At 49.5% G+C, this 17,905-nt stretch overlaps 1 protein-coding gene across 1 annotated transcript in view; it reads right to left on the bottom strand.

Moving 5' to 3' along the window:
• The window catches only part of LOC137631890 (multiple inositol polyphosphate phosphatase 1-like), a 126,090-nt gene that overhangs the window by 106,891 nt on the left and 1,294 nt on the right, over positions 1-17,905 (bottom strand). Inside the window, exon 2 of the mRNA XM_068363895.1 lies at positions 16,882-17,070. Within this exon, the coding sequence (XP_068219996.1) occupies positions 16,882-17,050 (169 nt within the window). The 5' untranslated portion in view covers positions 17,051-17,070. The remainder of the gene's footprint in view (positions 1-16,881; positions 17,071-17,905) is intronic.

Below are 17,905 nucleotides of genomic sequence, written 5' to 3'. Positions count from 1 at the left end.
CCGGGACTTGAGCTGCCACTGTAGGGATCTCATCCTGAGGCGGCTGTTTGGAACCAGACGAGCCAGGGAGGATAGGTGACCTAAGAGATGCAACCACGACTGGGCGGGGAGCTCTTCTCGCCTGAGGAAGGGTTTCGCCACCCTCCTCAGCCTTGCTATCCGGTCGTCTGATGGAAAGGCTTTGTGGAGATTGGTGTCTATTAGCATGCCTAGATAAACCAGTCGTTGGGACAGCTGCAGAGAGGACTTCTCGAGGTTTACCACGATCCCCAGATCCTGGCAAAGATCCAGAAGCCTGTCTCGGTGCCGAAGAAGGGTCGACTCCGAGTCTGCTAGGATCAGCCAGTCGTCCAGATAACGAAGGAGACGAATGCCGTTCCTGTGCGCCCAAGATGAAATCAGGGTGAACACTCTGGTGAACACCTGAGGAGCTGTGGAGAGACCGAAACACAGCACCTTGAACTGGTAGATCTTGTCGTCAAGGCAGAATCTCAGGTACTTCCTGGAAGACGGATGGATTGGGATCTGGAAGTACGCGTCCTTTAGATCCAGTGTGCACATGAAGTCTTGTGGTCTCACCGCAAGTCTGACCGTGTCTGCTGTCTCCATGCTGAACCGGGTTTGCTTGACAAACCCGTTCAAAGCTGAGAGGTCGATGACAGGTCTCCAGCCTCCAGACGCCTTCTTTACAAGAAAGAGTCGACTGAAGAAGCCTGGGGAGCCGTCAACGACCTCCTGGAGAGCACCCTTCTCTACCATGGTCTCGATTTCGGCCCGAAGGGCCAGCCCCTTTGCCGACCCCGTGGCATAGGAGCTCAACGACACTGGATTCGCTGTCAGGGGAGGTTGAGATGTTGTGAACGGGACGCGATAGCCTTGGCCGATCACTGAGACCGTCCAAGCATCGGCCCCGTGTTGCTGCCACCTGTGGACGCAACGCTGAAGGCATCCCCCCACAGGTGGACACGCAGGGGGACTGCTACCCCTAGGGCTTGTGGCCGCGGCCGCTACCCTTGGAGTCTTGCCTCCCCTGGAGGACTTGCCGCCCCTCTTGACCTTGGCTGGAAAGGGCTGGGGCTTAGACACCACTTTCTTAACTGCCGGTGCCTGCTTCGGAGCCTTACAAGGCTGCTGCTGCTGTTGCGGCGGAGCTGGAGGCTTAAAGGGCCGAGCTGTAAGGTCCCTAAGGAGGAGGGAGTCCGTGCTGGATTTCCTCCACCTCTCAGCCGTTCGCTCCATGTCCTGTGGCTCAAACAGGTTCTCCCCAAGAAGGGAAGCATGTCTGAGCCTACACACATCCACGGCGGGGACCTTCGGATGGAATCTCGGTCACTGCATTGCGCCGCTTCAACACCGAGTTGGCCCACAGGGTGGTGACCTGGTGCGCCAAAAACTCGATGGAGCGGGTGCCCAAGAGTAAGAAGGTCTCCAGGGCCTTCCTATTGGTCTCCTTAGACAAGTCCTCGGAGCGCAATAGGATGCCCAGAGTTCCTAGCCAAAAATCCAGCCACGAAGTGGCCTGCATGGCACACTTCGCGACCTTTTCATGGCTAAGGATCTCTGCCGCCGAGAACGACACCTGCCGGGCAGAGAGCTTCTCAAGGGGAACTCCCTTCGCCAGCTCCTCCACGGAGTGATGGAGAGGAAGAGCGAGACTGGACTCACCCAAGATCTCAAAATACCTCTGCTGAAGACGAGGAGGAGGGATGAGCATGTTCCCGGCAGAGGAACGACTGGAGGAGGCAAGAATCGCAAGCTGGGCGTTGGCCCTGGCTCTGGCACTCTTCAGACCCCGAGACCAGGGCAGAGCCGCACTGGACTTAGGGGCCTTCCGAACGTCGAACACTTCGTCCAAGATAGTGTCCTTGCCTTCAGGGGGGGGCGATCACGGGGTCCATAAGCCCGTTGAGTTGCCTCATCAGGCTCAGGACCTGCCAGAAGGCTGTTCGGATTCCTGCTGATCTCCTCCTTGCGGGCTGGCAGCTAAGTCTCCTGTCCCCGGAATCTTTTCCTGGGGTGAAGCGTGGACGTTCCCCCAGGGAGCCGCGGGTTCCTGGCGAATCCTCGAAGATGATTTCGGGACGGTCTTGGAGTCCTTGGATTCCCTCCTGGGAGGGATACAGGATCCCAACAAAGAGGTTTGAATAGCCCCTTCCACACGAGACGACTCTCCTCCATGAAGAGAAGGCTCCCCCCTTGGTGCCGAGGGGAAGACTACCGCTTCACTGGACTCACCCGAGGACGGAAAAGCCTCGTCCACGGGAGAAGGAGAAAACGCTCGAGCAGGAGAAGGGGCCTTCGCGACAGACCTCTTGGGAACCAACTTCGCCCTGGGGGAAGTCACCACGAAGTCCACTCCTCTCTTTCTCTTCAGCATAGGAGAGGCAGCCATTGGTTTGTTGCCCTGATCGGCGAGTGCTGGTTTCATTACCCTCACTAACGCCCGCATCAGAGGACCAAACCAAGTCTGTTGCTCCACGGACACAGAGTCCAAAATCCCCGCTGGAGGGAAAGGGATGGGGCGATCCTTTGGAGTGGACACCACAGTACCTGCCTGAAAAGAAGGGGGGGAAGAAAGACGCACTAACCTCTCCGCAGTGTCTTCCCTGTCCTGCACAACAGTCCTGCGTTTAGATGGAGGCGATCCAGAGCGCTGTCTGGATACATGCGTTCCTGCTGCTACCACTGGCTGCGAAATTCGCCGCGAACGATGGTCGCGCGAAGGTGAACGGTCGCGCAGGCGAGCGGTCGCGCGGGCAAGCGGTCGCGCGGGCGAGCGGTCGCGCGGTCGAGCGGGCACGCAGGCGAGAGGGCGTACAGGCGAACGAGCGCGTGGCCGAGTCGGCGAACGAATGCGTTGGCGTGATGGTGAGGGAACGCGTTGCCGCGTGGGCGAGTGAGAACGCTCTGAAGATCGCTGGCGACGTAGGTCAGGAGACCTGTAGCGCGAGGGAGAGCGATTGCGAGCAGGCGATCGGTGGTGAGCTGGCGAACGCTGGCGCGCAGGTGAGCGATGGCGCGTTGTCGCATGGTGACGCGTTGGCGAGCGATAGCGCGCAGGACGCGCAGGTGAATGATCGCGCGAGGGCGAGCTAGCAGAGGGCGAACCATGTCCTTCCGGAATCTCTGGCCGACGACGCGTTGGAGACCGCGTGCGCGCAGGCTGTAAGTCACGCGGGCGATCCAGAGATCGCCGATGATCAGGTGATCGTTGACACGTAGGAGAACGCTGACGGGCAGGCGATACTAGGATCGTCTGTGAACGCTGGCGAGCAAGAGGGCGACGCGTGAAATCCTGTGAAGGAGCAGTTGGCGCGGCGCGTTCACGAACAGGAACAGGAAGAGTGTAGGCGCATGGGCGAACGTGCTTTAGAAACACGCGCTGGAGAACGCGGACGATGTGGATTAGAAACAAGATGAGGATCGTGAGAGAGCTCAGGAGACTGATGGCGCATAGGGTGCCCAACAGGGAGAGGGCGATGATCCTCAAAAGAGCGCTGACGAACGGGAGAGCACTGACGATCAGAAGAGCGCTGAGCGCTCTTCAGGAACCACAGGATGGAGGATGTCCTCAGGAGAGCGCTGGCGAGAAGGAGGGCGAACATCAGGAGAGCGCCGGCGAACAGGTGAGCGCTGACGAGCAGGAGAGCACCTGTGCGCTAACGCTGCACGTGAAAGGGAAGAATCCCTTTGCCCCGAAGGGACCGTTGCCGGTCGGGTGACGAGGTCCCCAGAAGGTGAAGTTCTAGCAGGAGTAGGAGACCGGTCTGCAGAGAGGTCCAAAGGAGCAGGAGCTGTAGGTTGAATACGACGAGGAGAGTCCCCTTCGGAGGAAGAAGATCCAAAAAAGCGCCTCAACCCCCTTATAAGGGGATGGGAGGCCCTTGCGACGCAGCGGACGGTGAGCCTTACGGCGAAGGCGGCCACGGGGAAGATCATCACGACCATCAGTCCTCCGAAGGGGAGTCTCAGTCAAGGCACTCCCCTTGGAGGGGAGCTGGACAGCAGACGAGCCCGTAGGACTCACTTCCCCCTTCGAAGGATGTACGGAAGGGGGAGGAGAGCCGTCAGCACCAACATCCTCAACTGCACCTGCAGAGGATTGCCCTGCCCCGTCGGAGGTCTCTGCCACCACGACGTCGACGATAGACAGAGGGTCTACCTCTGCTACCGCCGGCGACTGCTTAACGGCGGCCCCCAACGAGACAAGGTCAATCAGGGCAACCCTGGAGGGCAAGCCCTTAAGCCCCAGGGAAGCCCAAATCTGTAAAAGATCATCATTAGACAATGAATTATCAATAACCTCCCCCGGAGGAGGAGGGGGAACCGCCCCGCTATGGGAGGCGACGCCCTATCCCCCCACCCAAGGTCGGGAAACAGAACTAGGGCCTGCGCTACCACTCGGCCGACTCTCCTTAGGAGCCGGACGAGGGGGAACTTCAGAGGAGGTTTGGGCAACGAAAGAAGAGTCCCGAGAACCTTCCTCCTTCAAGGCAACCCCCGAAGGAGAACGGTCTCTCTTGGACTTCTTACGCCGGCGGCCAAACCTCTCCCACTGGGAGGCAGACCACTCCCTACACTCACTACACGTTTTCCTGGTCACACCGTCGGCCCCGACACTGAGGGCAAAGAGTGTGAGGATCCGTATCCAAGGCCAACATAAAGGTCCCACAAGGGCGGCCAGCAATACCAGGGCACGTACGCATAGCAAAGATAAAGGTAGTCAACTTCAACACACACACAAGCTGTAGAGAAAAAGCAGAAAAAAGATTAAAGGCTGTCAACGAGGACAATGGACAGACACGTCTGTTCATCACCGAGCCAAAAGTGAAGTGAAGCAAGTCACCGGTGTGTGGGGGGGGAGGGGTAGCAAGCTACCCTTCCCCTACCCACCCGCTAACTAGCGCGGGGGTAATTAACCCTCGTTAAAACTATTGGCTCGTCATTTCAGTTGCGCTAAAAGGTAAACCCAATGTAAAATGGAGTTTTTATGATAAAACAAAGTTTTATGAATACTTACCTGGCAGTTATATATATATAGCTGATATCTCTAAATCGGCAGAATTTTTCAAAACGAGGCAACCGCCTTGTGGTGGTTGGGAGGTAGGTGGTAACACCCCTCACAGGGTGGTCCAAGGAATCATTCCCGAGTCCAAGACTTCAGTTCATCTATGCCCGACCTGTCTCCTGAGGGGAGGTGGGTGGGCCTTAGAATATATATATAACTGCCAGGTAAGTATTCATAAAACTTTGTTTTATCATAAAAACTCCATTTTTATGAATAGTACTTACCTGGCAGTTATATATATATAGCTGATTCACACATTTGGAGGAGGGAAACAGACAGTAAACATCGTTGGGGAAACAACAAAAGAGTTGTAGGAGATAAAAACACCTTGGTTCCTTGCCTGCTAAGGTAGCTGATTCAAAGGTACAGCCTTTAGAGTGGCTTTCCCTTAGGAGAGTATATCCAGGAGTAAACCTGCAAAGCTGCAAAAAACTCAATCGAGTCTGTCAAAGGGATAAGACCAACAACTTGACTAGACTTCAGAAACTACCTTCGCCCCATATAATAAAAACTGCAACCTTACTAAAACTAACCACCTAACCCTGCAACATAGACATAAACTATCTATCAAGACTGAGGGAACCGCACCACAAGACGAAGTCCTCAGACTATCATAAAAACACAAACCCTCATACATGCATATAAACCAAGGTTGAGTGGGGTTATTAACTCCTTTGCCTAATACAGAAACTGCAGCTATGTATGGGCCCAAGGAATAGCACTTGCCAAAGTCTACTCTCACCTCTCTAAGTTAATGAGAAGCAAAGACAGAGTTGCTCCTCCAGAAAAAAGCATCCATGAATAGCCTAACTAACATATATTCCTGATATGCCAGAGAGGTAGCAATGGCTCTCACTTCGTGAGCCCGTAATTTCAACAGGGCGAAGTGTTCCTCCTCACATACGAGGTGGGCTTCCCTAATTTTCTCCCTCAGGAAAAAGGACAAAGCATACTTAGACAGGGGTTTTTGGCGGATCTTTCACTGAACACCATAACAAGTTGGATGCACAGCTCACGTTCATAGTGTGATCCAAAAAAACTTTGAGGGACCTAACTGGGCAGAGGAGTCTTTCCTTCTCTCGACCCACTAGGTTCGTGAGGTAAATGACATCAAACGTCGTAGGACAGGGTTACGAAGGGTTCTCGCTCTTTACGAGAAAGATGAACCTTAAGGCACAAACTGCCCTATCCTAATAGAAGCTCACCCTCTTCCCAATCGCCTGGACTTCGCTGACCTCTTGGCATTCGCTAGAGTCATAAGGGAGAGGGTTTTCTTCGCTTCAACCCGAAGAGAGGCTAGCGAGATAGGTTCAAATTTCTTGGAGCACAGAAACTTAAACACCACATCCAGGTTTAAGAGTACCTATTACGTCGTCTGAAAAGACCCAATGAGGTCCTGCAAACCTTGAGTTTGGGACAACTCTAAGCCTCTATGCCTAAAGACGGCAGAGAGCATACTGCTGTATCCATTGATGGTAGATACAGCCAGCTTAGCATCCTGTCTGAGGTACAAGAAGAAGTCTGCAATCTGGCTCAGAGAGGTAGTGGATGAGGAAACTTGTGCCGCCTGCACCAAGCTCTAAAGGTCTCCCACCTAGGTTGGTAGACTCTTTGTGAAGAGATCCTCCTTGCTCTGGCAATAGATTTCGTCGCTTGTGCCGAAAAGCCTCGAGATCTGACAAGCTTCTAGTCAGTCTGAAGGAAGTCAGTTGAGAGTAAGGGGGGTAAGATGATACCTCTCAAAGTGGGGCTGTTTGAGAAGATCTGGACTTGCCGAAGTCTTCTTGGGGAGTCCATCAACATGCCCATCACTTCCGAAAACCATTCCCTAGCAGGCCAGAATGGAGCCGCTAGGATCATTCGCCCCGAATCGAGGAGAGCGAATTTCCTGAAGACCAGATTGATGATCTCGAACGGGGGCAACGCAAACATGTCCACCCCCGTCCAATCCATCAGGAAGGAGTCCACTGCTACAGCTTCCTCGTCCGGGACTAGGGAGCAGCAGTAGGGGATCCTCTTCTTCCAGTTGGAGGCAAAAAGGTCTGTTACAGGTCTGCCCCACAACATCCAGAGACTGACAGACTTGCGGGTTGAGAGACCATTCTGAGGGAAAAACAAGTCTCTTCCTACTGAGCATGTTTGCCCCGATGTTACTTGCCCTAGAACAAACCTCCTTTCTAGATCCAAGAAATCAGAACGAAGGCGTCCTTGATCTCAACACACGATTCGACTAGTGTCCTCACGAAGTCCTAGATTCTCATGTTCAAAGTCATGCCTCATGCTAGAACTTCGACGTCGAGCGTCCTGAAAGACGAGGCGCCGATCGTCCTGCAAGACGTGGCGCCGATAGTCCTGTAAGATGTGGTGCCAAAAGTCCTGTAAGACGTGGAGCCGAGAGGTTAACAGAGCGAGACGCTGAACGTCCTAAAAGACAAGGTGCTGAGCGTCCTGGTGTCAGAAGAGACTCTTCTTGTTGACAGGAAGACCTAATTATTTGATAGGCTCAACGTTATCTAAAAATCAAGATACAGGGACGCTCTGATTTCTCCAGAGAGCAGTATTCCGCTACATAAAGCAAAAGTTACGTGAACATGAGAGGGGCGGAGCTGAGACCAAAACACACGCCCGAAACTGACCCATTCTACACCCATTCTTCCTTGTAAACAAACCTCAGATAAAGTTTGATTGCATAGCCTGCCACTTAGACTCCTCTCTAGGACTGGGAGAGAGAATCGTTGTAGCTAAAAACTAAAGGAGGTTTCCCTATAAAAGGAAAAAGTAATCCTCCTTCAGAAGAAGTACTGACCAAAGGTCTGCTCCCCTCTTCTCCAAATATTTTGATGTCTCCATGGAGAACTTTGACTTCTGAACGAAGGCGTAAAGAGCATTTACGTCCAGGACCGGACAAAAGACTCCCTCTCCCAAAAGAGAGACATTGAAGTTGCAAAGTCGGTTAGGCAGAAAAGTCTTATCGGAGTAACTAACAAAGGAGGATTCACTAGGAAAGAGATTTCGCATCCATCCTAGTAAAAACACGGACCAAAGGTCTGCTCCTCTCCTCTCCCAGCCTCGCCAGAAGTAGCAAAGTCTGGCTCCTACTGTTGTTAGTCATCAAAGGTTTCTGTTTTAAGAAACAAAAATTAATATATTCTTAAAGCTCCATTAATGACCACGTGAAAACTCAGAGGGTGGGGAACATGGAGCAACAGAACTTAGGATCCTCTCCTTCTGTTAACCTCAATCAATTCAACAGGAGAAAAGGGATCACTAAAGTCATCCTTGACAAAGATCTTATAAGACGTGGCGTTGCCCTGAAAGGACAAGGCGGCGATCGTCCTATCATCCTGAAAGACAAGGCTGCCCTCGCCCCGAAAGACGAGGCTGCCCTCGCCCCGAAAGACGAGGCTGCCCTCGCCCCGAAAGACGAGGCTGCCCTCGCCCCGAAAGACGAGGCTGCCCTCGCCCCGAAAGACGAGGCTGCCCTCGCCCCGAAAGACGAGGCTGCCCTCGCCCCGAAAGACGAGGCTGCCCTCGCCCCGAAAGACGAGGCTGCCCTCGCCCCGAAAGACGAGGCTGCCCTCGCCCCGAAAGACGAGGCTGCCCTCGCCCCGAAAGACGAGGCTGCCCTCGCCCCGAAAGACGAGGCTGCCCTCGCCCCGAAAGACGAGGCTGCCCTCGCCCCGAAAGACGAGGCTGCCCTCGCCCCGAAAGACGAGGCTGCCCTCGCCCCGAAAGACGAGGCTGCATTCGTCCTGTCTTGAAAGACTTAGCGCCGAGCGTTAAGGCAAAATGATATTCATTATGCCGCTCGGCGCGTTCGGTTCCGACCAGAGGGTTCATAAGGCCGACTGGCGCTCTGGGACAAAAACCGAGTCAATGATGGTTTGTAAGCATTGATATTAACAGCGAATATCTATGACTTAAAGTATTGCCATTAAAATCAAAAGTGATGCAATGCAAAACTCTAAAAGCAGTGTAAGAATCTTAACGTTCAACGCTCTTTGCTTTCCAATGGCAAGGGCGAGCATTCTTGGGAACGTTAACAGGAACGCTCGCGAGGGCGTTTGCTCGTGAGCTAACGCCTCTCGTTTCCTTTCGCCGATCGACGTTCCTTCTCCCATGGGCCGGGGAGCTTGGAAGAGGTCTAAGGCTAGGAAAACAACGTCCCTGTGCTGAAAGAATCCAATGCCTAATTTAGCACTGAAAACTTGCACTATTAAACTCTAACACAAAAAACCATAATTAGTCCTGCCCGTTGTGAGAGAACTTATTCTTCTGCCACGGGCTTGAATGAGAAAGCAAAATCGTCTCTAGTACTTGCTATATAAACTGTAACAAAATATTTTTAAAAAATATTAAACTGACATTTCCATAATAAAATAAACTTTCAAACATACTTACCCGGAGGTCACAAAAAGAAAAAACCACCGGGCAAGAGTTGAGATTAAAAATAGATGTTGAAGACACTCACCCGGTAGTTACATATAACCACCGGTAAAATTAAATGTCATAAATACCTACCCGGTAGTTACATACAAACGCCGGGAAAGTTATACGTTAAAGATTAAAAAGAACAGAAAAAAGGGAAAACAAATGTAATCCACAATTAATTCAAAGGGTTTTCAAAAACAAGCGAGTTGTAATGATATAAAGAACAGATATAGCAATAACGTATCTATATATATAAATGTAAACAATAGGAACATATAAATGAAAATGCTACTAAAACTAGAATTCCCATATAGTTGTTGTTGGAGAATAATAGCCAACACTTTAATTCCCATATCGAAAAGAACGCTACCAAGGCATGTTGGGACTGCACCGATAGTAACGAGTAACAGCGTAAATTAACCATACGCTAGTTCTATATAATTTATGAAATTAGATCGATGATTTAAAGAACGAATACCAAATGAACAAATATTTCTTTAAAATTTTACATTAAAAGTTAAAAAACTTATATAAGTGGAATTCCTCCCATTCTTTGCATAAAACAAATAAAGAGAATTTGCAAGACATACATGAAGATTACGTCACACGACTGTGACGTCATAGAGTTGCCGGAACGTATTTCCGTCATCAGGATTAAAAACTTTGCACCTAAAATATAGTGCACAAACAAAACCTCTGCATACAAACTGTGAGGATCAACCGACACTTTCTGTAACCTCACCTTGCATACATCACTCGCACAAACACGAAAATTAAGTTATCACTCATGATAAACAAAGTAAATAATAATAATAAAACACGATTGCCAAAACCCTAAATCAGTGTACTTCACCAAACGAAGTCCAAAAAGGCGAAGAAGGGAAAATGATTCGAAAAACTCTCAATGGTGGACCGACGATGTTTTCGATCCAGCCGGCAGAGATGAACTGAAGTCTTGGACTCGGGAATGATTCCTTGGACCACCCTGTGAGGGGTGTTACCACCTACCTCCCAACCACCACAAGGCGGTTGCCTGGTCTTGAAAAATTCTGCCGATTTAGAGATATCAGCTATATATATATAACTGCCAGGTAAGTACTATTCATAAAATAGCGTGGTTTGTATTTAGGTTACGGAGCAAACATATTTTGTATAGATCAAAAATTGTCCCACTAACTTGGCAGTTGAAGTTGGTTCATTACTGAAATACATATTTTGTATAGATCAAACATCCTGTTCCAATCTTGATTGAGAGGATGTTGGAACACCCTCATCTATAACTGGCCTATCGGAACAAACTTCACCAAGGAAACCATGGTGGCTAGCCTTTTCATCCATATCAGAAATGAAGCTGACTTCATCTTTAACTTTTTTGCCAATAGTTGAAAAGACAGAATTATTTTTTTCCAACAGAGAAACTTAAAAAGAATCTGTAGCTATTATCATTTCCAAATAAAGAGTCCTATGAGCAGGAATCAGAAGACTTCTCCAAACTGACCAGGATTCCCATCCTTTCCAGTTACCCGAATACACAAATCTGTTGGACCCAAATCCTTTCTAGCAAAGTGTTAAAAAATCACAATCAAATCCTTTCCTCTCTCACTAGGCTGCTATTGGACTTTTAGATTGTTCTTTTTCTTTTCAGGTGTGATTGCTCTCTCTTTAGATCGCCTTCATGCGAACCTGTCCTGGGCACGAGGGTGCCGTGTGCGGTACTTTTATGTCATCGTTGGGGACCGTTGTGAGCAGGGTTCGCCCTGTGAAGTGTGCAGGAAGTGGCCTGCCTCCCAATGGGAAAAATTTGGGCGGCGCAGGAAGAAGGCTAAGCACGATCTCTCTCCCTCACGGGCAAGGAGAGCGCTTTCTTCTTCTCGTAACCCCAAATCTCTTCCTAAAGCTGCTTCTAGCTCGCGCTCTATCAAGGGACGATCAAGTAGTAGTGCAGACCAACTAACTCCTTGGCAATCCCGGGGTACTGGGGGGGGGGTAAGATGCTTCCCCTAGAGGAGCAACTTCACCTCCAGCTGCCAGAGTCATTTTCTCTTGCAGATGTACTACAGGTGTGGCCGTCCTTAGGGGTTTCTGCACCGGCTACGCACGAAGAGCTTGTTCGTCTCCTTCAGCATGGTACCAGGAGGGATTCTTCTCCAGAGTGTGGAACATCTCTCACTTTGGAGGTTTGCTAGGTTCATCTTTCACCCTCTCTCGAACCATCCACGAGTGGACAAGATGATCGCTTACGTTCGCCTCTCCAACGGCCTCCTGTTGACGATGATTTAACGCTCCATCCCCAAAACCTCCAGCCTTTTGTTTCTCCCCACAGGGTTACAGCAGCTGCAGGTGATGATGACCTTCCAGAGACCAACGCAACTTCCAGCAGCTCGCTGGGACGGGACGAGTTCTTCCATGTTCTCGTCCTTCGGGACATTCTTTTCCTGATCATCGTTGTCAACGATCTGAAGATCATCTGGATCGATGGTCATCTCGACCTGAGTATTCTTCTTCTAGAAGGTACTCTTGCTCTAGAGCTTGGCGCTCACAAACCTTTGGTCTCAACACTCTCCCTGGAGGTGTTCCTCTTCACGAGGAGAAGTCTTGCGATCACACCATACACGATCACGAGCATTCCAGTCTAGACCTAGGTCCAGACGTTCAGGTTCTAGATCCAGGTGATCTAGATCACGAGGACGATGCTCACGTTCACACTCGCAGGGGCTACGTTCATTCTCGCAAGGGCGCCATTCACAAGAGCAACGTTCACGCTCGCGAGGCCAACGTTCATGTTTGCGAGATAGGCACTCACAACGTTCATGATCGCAAACCGCGTGTTCATTATCAAGGTCTAGACATTCCTCATCTAGAGGAAGAGATAAGCATTCGCGCAATCCATCAGTGCGTCACCCCTCAGTCCGCCCATCTCCCAAATGACCCAGGACTGACCCTAATCTTGAAACTGACCATTAGTTAGACAGGCATCCTGCTAAGACTCCAGTGCTTTTTGCAGCCTGGCGGGCCTTAGCAAAGCGTTCGCCTACGCAGCGCTTGCATCCTGTGGTGATGCGTTCACCCAAGCTCAAGGTTGCCCCTACTCAGAGGCCCACGCTGCCAACATCGTCCGGTGTAGAGGTCCCTCCACAGCAGCAGGAAGACTCCAGGCATCTTTCTTCTACTTTGGCTCCTAGTGGTCCTGTTGCAAGCACTTCTGCTCACGAATCGCACGATTTTGCGCGTAAATCATCGATTTCCACGAGCAGAGGGTTCAGAATTGCAAGCAAGTGCGGTACCAACCTCTTCGTCTCAGCCTCTCGCTTCTACCACCTCTAGTGGACGGCCTATATCCTTCCCAGAAAGGTTATGAATCTCTGAAGAAGTTCGCTAATGTTCCCATTAGTCCGGACCTTACTCCTCGTCCATCGAAGGAGCACTTCCAGCAGCCTGTGAGGATTTCCTTCGCGTCGGAAAGGGCTCCCTCTAGGATTCTACCTAGGAATCCTCTGCTCCACAGTCATCGTCTGCTCCAGTCGGAGCTACTCCTTGGATCCCTTTGGAATCTTCTAGTTCGTCTCATAGGCGTGTCGACCCTAGAAGGAAACCATTGTTGGACAGGACATATGGATCCATTCCACTTCTATCCTGTGCCATACTGCCTCCATCTTCTGATGCTTATATGTCCAACCCTCCCTTTACTCCGGTGAAGGCGAAGAAAATGAGGAGGAGGATGAGAGGCGTTACTCCACCTCATGTTGATCTCTTTCACCCTAGAGGAAGTAGGGACTTAAACTCTCCCAGGGAGATCTCTCTCCATACCTTCAATCCTCAAGAGATTGAAATAGTGCCACCGGACTAGCCTCCAGTTTCCTTGCCTCCTCCTCTGCAGATCTAGATATCCTCAAAGAGGATTTTGGCAGTGTTTATAGTCTTTGGACTCCCTCCTAGGAGGGAAAAAGGTCTCTAACACCAAAGGTTTTGATGGGAAACCTTATGATGGCCACCCGAAGGGGAAAGGATGGAAGCCTCCATAGGTTTCAAGGCCGTTATACTGCTGTCTCGCGAGACCTCCTCTCTGAGGGAGGATCGGAAAGAGTCTGGCAAAGACTCTTCCCTGCGAAAGACCTTTGGCTGAACTGGCGAGGGAGGAGAAGGAGAGCAAGGTCTAGTGCAGTGATTCTTAAACTGGGGGGCGCGCCCCCCTAGGGGGGGCGCCAGGAGCTTTCAAGCGGGGCGCCAGTAGTTAAAATAGTAACAATGAAAATAAAAATGTAGTAATTATGATGTCTTTTGTTTTACAATACTGTACTACATAAATATGGATAAATCAATTGCTAAGGAGAATGTGTAGCCTAATATTTTTTGATGTACAGTAGTCATGATCCATGAATGATTGTATGAAGAGTAAAAATTATGTTTATTTTTGCAGTAATTAGTATTTTTCTAGTATTTTCTATCAATGTAATAACTGTAATCTGTATAATGCTAAAACAGTTTGAAAAATATTTATGATAAAATTTTAATTCATCATATATTTATTTTACCCATTTTCTATGCATTCCTATAAAAAATCAACAGCAATGAAATAGAAATTTATCTTTCATCCATATACTGACATAACAAATGAAGTATATTAGCATACTAAACACAACATATTGTTTATAAAAACAATACATACATACATACGGTACTTTCTACTTTGGCAAAAATTTCAAGGGTGGGGAGGGGGGGCGTGGGACCTATGCTTAATGAAGAAGGGGGGCGCAAGGCAAAAAAGTCTAAGAACCATTGGTCTAGTGGAACCAGCGGCACTTGACCTCATCCTAAATGACCAGACAGGGGTAAGCTTGACCCTAGAAGATGAAACCTTGTGGACTCCTCTCTTCCTCTTCAGGGGAGACGGAACCGTGGATCTTAGCCTTGGATCAGTCGACGATGAAGACTCCAAGGGAATCTTGGGAGTTTCCGCTGGGCGTGAAGATGGGATACCCGACGTGAAGGCCTGGATAACCGCCCTGACCAAGGCTCCGAACCACAGCTGCTGATCATTTGAGGCACTGTCGGAGAGTTCCTCCAAAGGGAACGACAAAGAGGAACCCCGCAAAGGAGTTTTGACCTCCGAAAAAGAAGTTTTTGAAGAATGTCAATGAGCTGTAGGCTCCTTCCTAGTAGCTGGAATTTTTGGAATTTTAAATTCTTGAAGATTGCCCTTCTCCACCTTACCCGGCGGTCGTGCTGTTATGCGTTTGCGCGGACTGGAATGGGGCGACCGTGAACGATGAAGAGGAAGATTGCTTTTCCTTGGAGAAAGAGCCGAAGCTTGAGGTGGCAAAGACCTGGAAAGCTGCTTACCTTGTAATTTGTGCTCTGAAGAACATTGACAATCCGGAGAATGGTGAATACGGGCCGATACTGACTGATGTTCTATGGTAGAGTGCTCAAACGCATATACCTGGTAACCAGACACCTTCCGTTTGTTGGACGATCTCTTAGTAGAGAGAACTGGTGAGCGGCGAGCAACACGTTATTAGCGATGCTTGCTCTCCTCTGGAGGAGAGTGACGAGTCATTGGTGAACGATGAGAGGGTCAGTAGGCAACTAAAGGTTGTTGGCGAGAGCTGACAGGCTGGGGAGGCTAGCAGCTGTTGCTCGACGAAAGGGTGTTCGGTGATTCGACGAACGGCAAGTTGGCAATTGGCAAGACGGAGATTGGTGAGCTGGCGAACGGTGTGTTGTGAGCAGTGAGCTAGAGGTCACTGCACTGGAAAATGGTGCTTCGGCAAATGGCAAGTAAGAGGTTTACAAGCTGGTGATTGGTGAGTCGGCGATCGGCAATCAGGAGATCGACGAGCAGGAGATCAGTGAACAAGAGATCGGCGAGTAGGAGATTGGTGTGCAAGAGATCAGCACGCAGCCGATCGAAGACCTGGAGAAGGGATGTCACCTTTAGAAGGACGAACATCTGTAGGAGAGGATCGCAAATGGATCCTAGACGGCGAGTCACGAACCGGGGTTCGTTGACGAGGAGACGAGGCGATGGGGTCTGTTGAACGCAGCAGAGCAGGCAAACGACACCGCGAGTCCAGAGAAACAGGGGAAAGGCGGAAAACAGGAAAACCATGAAGAGGAGGATCCTCCGAAGAGGAGTGCTGTGATGACGAAGCACAAGAGCCAAAAAGACATCTTTTCACCGAAGGTGAAGAGCACGTCTGAGGCGGAGAGGAGGGCAATCTCAGTGAAGGTGGCGACCACAATGACATGCCCCAGCACGAACAGGATCCGCAAGTTGATTGGCAGTAGACCTCTGAAGAGAAGTCTCTATGAGTGGTCTCTCTCACGGACAAGAGAAGTGATCAATCGCAGGAGAGACATGCCTTAGACTTTGCTCCGCCCCCAGAGGATGGTCAGTGAGGAGGGAAGTACAGTCCTCGGCGGCGATGGAAAGAGCAGAGGAAGAGGCAGGACCAAGGTCCACTGGCAGGGCAGCAGACGAATCCTCGGACACCACCAGGCCGACAAGGGCCTAAGGATCAACCTCGGATGCAGACGAACGCTGCAACTCTGCACCTCGCTGAAGCAACTGTAGCAACACCTTGGAAGGCAGACCAGGCAATCCCAGGGATGGCCGCACCTGCAAAAAAGAAGACAGAGACAAGGATTCCCTTGGGGGGAGAGGTGGGGCTGCTTCGCTAGGGAAAGCAACACTCTCTCGAGGACCGAGGTTGTCCAAGGGTTAAAGGGCCTATGCTACTACTCTATGGTTCCCCGGAAGAAACTGATCGAGCAGAAGCTTTGGAGGAAGGTTGGGAAGTGGGAGAAGAAGTTTTAGGATTCTTCTGCTTCGAAGAAACCTTTAAAGGAGAAGAATCCCGTTTAGACTTCTTTTGTTGTCGCCCAAACCTTTCCCACTGGGAGGCAGACCACTTCAGACACTCATTACACTTGCTACTCTCATCATACCACTGCCCCCTGCAAGCCCGACACAAACGGTGGGGATCAGTATCCGCATAAATTTACCGCAGGAGCGACCCTCGGGACCAAGGCAGGTACGCATGGCCGACAGAAAGGCGCAAACACACATACAAACTAGAAGAAAAATCAAAGAAGAATTATTGTCAGTCCAAAAGGTGAGGAGGAAACGGGGTAACAAACTTTCTCCATCCGAGCCAAAAGCAAAGTGAAGTACAATCACAGGTGTATGAGTGAGAGGGGTAGCTACTAACCCCCTCCCCCTCCCTCCCCCGCTAACTAGCGGTATGGGTGGTTAACCTTCGCTAACTTTTAATGGTTCGCCCTTTCACATTCGCCGAAAGTACTACCCCTATAAATAGCGTAGGTTTGTATTCTAGTTACAGAACAATTTCATGTTTTAAGCCATTGATATTTTACCCTACCTTCACGTTGAAATGTTTCCCAATTACTGTTATCCTTTTCGGCATTGAAATACGATGTTTTGGTTGATAAACGATGTATAGGTGTTTCATCATTGACATCTTCACATAATGGTGACCCAAAACAACAAAGAATGAGAGAAAAGATGACAAAAACAGAAGGTCCTTTCATTTTCACCCCTCTTAAACAACCTGAAAAAGAGATAAACCAAATTAGTAACCTAAAAAAAAATCAAATAAGAATAGAACACAAAAGAAATTATGACTACAGTACAATAAAGATATAACTGTATGAAATCCATGCTCCAGAGCACAAAAAATAATAAATTTTCTTAGATTAATTTGTATATTTCCTAACTATACAACTTTAGATCTTTAAAAGGAGTACAGTATGATTTTGTTGAAGCTGAAATGACTTTAATTACTGGCAGGTGGAGGGTGGCTAAGCCCTGCCCACTCAATAGTCCCACTATTGATCTTTGACCTAGAACTTGTAGGGTGTGTAAATTAGGAAAAATACAAATTGCTTTAAAACATTGTGATTTGCTCCTACAGGAATGCGCAAATCATCGTCCTTTAAGTAGCTTGACTCTGCCCCATTAAAATAATACCCCAGCCCCTATTAAACATATAGAGAAAAATACCAAACTAGCCAGCACTCGTTCATTTCTTATAGCGAATTCTAGTTTCGCTAGTAGTAAAAACATCATATATTTACTGCCTTTTCTTCCAAGAAGTACCTGTTCATGTTACAGATAATTGCCAGGCTATGAAGGTGGCCATATGGCAAGCTTAAAGCAGAGGAACAGTACATCGCAAGTGTTTCTGTGCGTGTCACAGTGTGTGTAATGGTAACGTTTGGGATAGGAGCATGGGAGGGACCGCCCCTCATATGACACAATTAAGATTAGGGGAAACCTTCAAACAGAAAAAATACCTTCAGTTTTACCTCAATGGTGGTGTGGAACAAAAGTTAGGGAGCCTTTGTAGTTGTTTGGGATGGACTGGATCAGTATATTATTAAAAT

This window comes from Palaemon carinicauda, chromosome 40, assembly GCF_036898095.1.
Source record: "Palaemon carinicauda isolate YSFRI2023 chromosome 40, ASM3689809v2, whole genome shotgun sequence".
NCBI lineage: Eukaryota > Metazoa > Arthropoda > Malacostraca > Decapoda > Palaemonidae > Palaemon > Palaemon carinicauda.
This window is presented reverse-complemented; position numbering and strand designations above follow the sequence as displayed.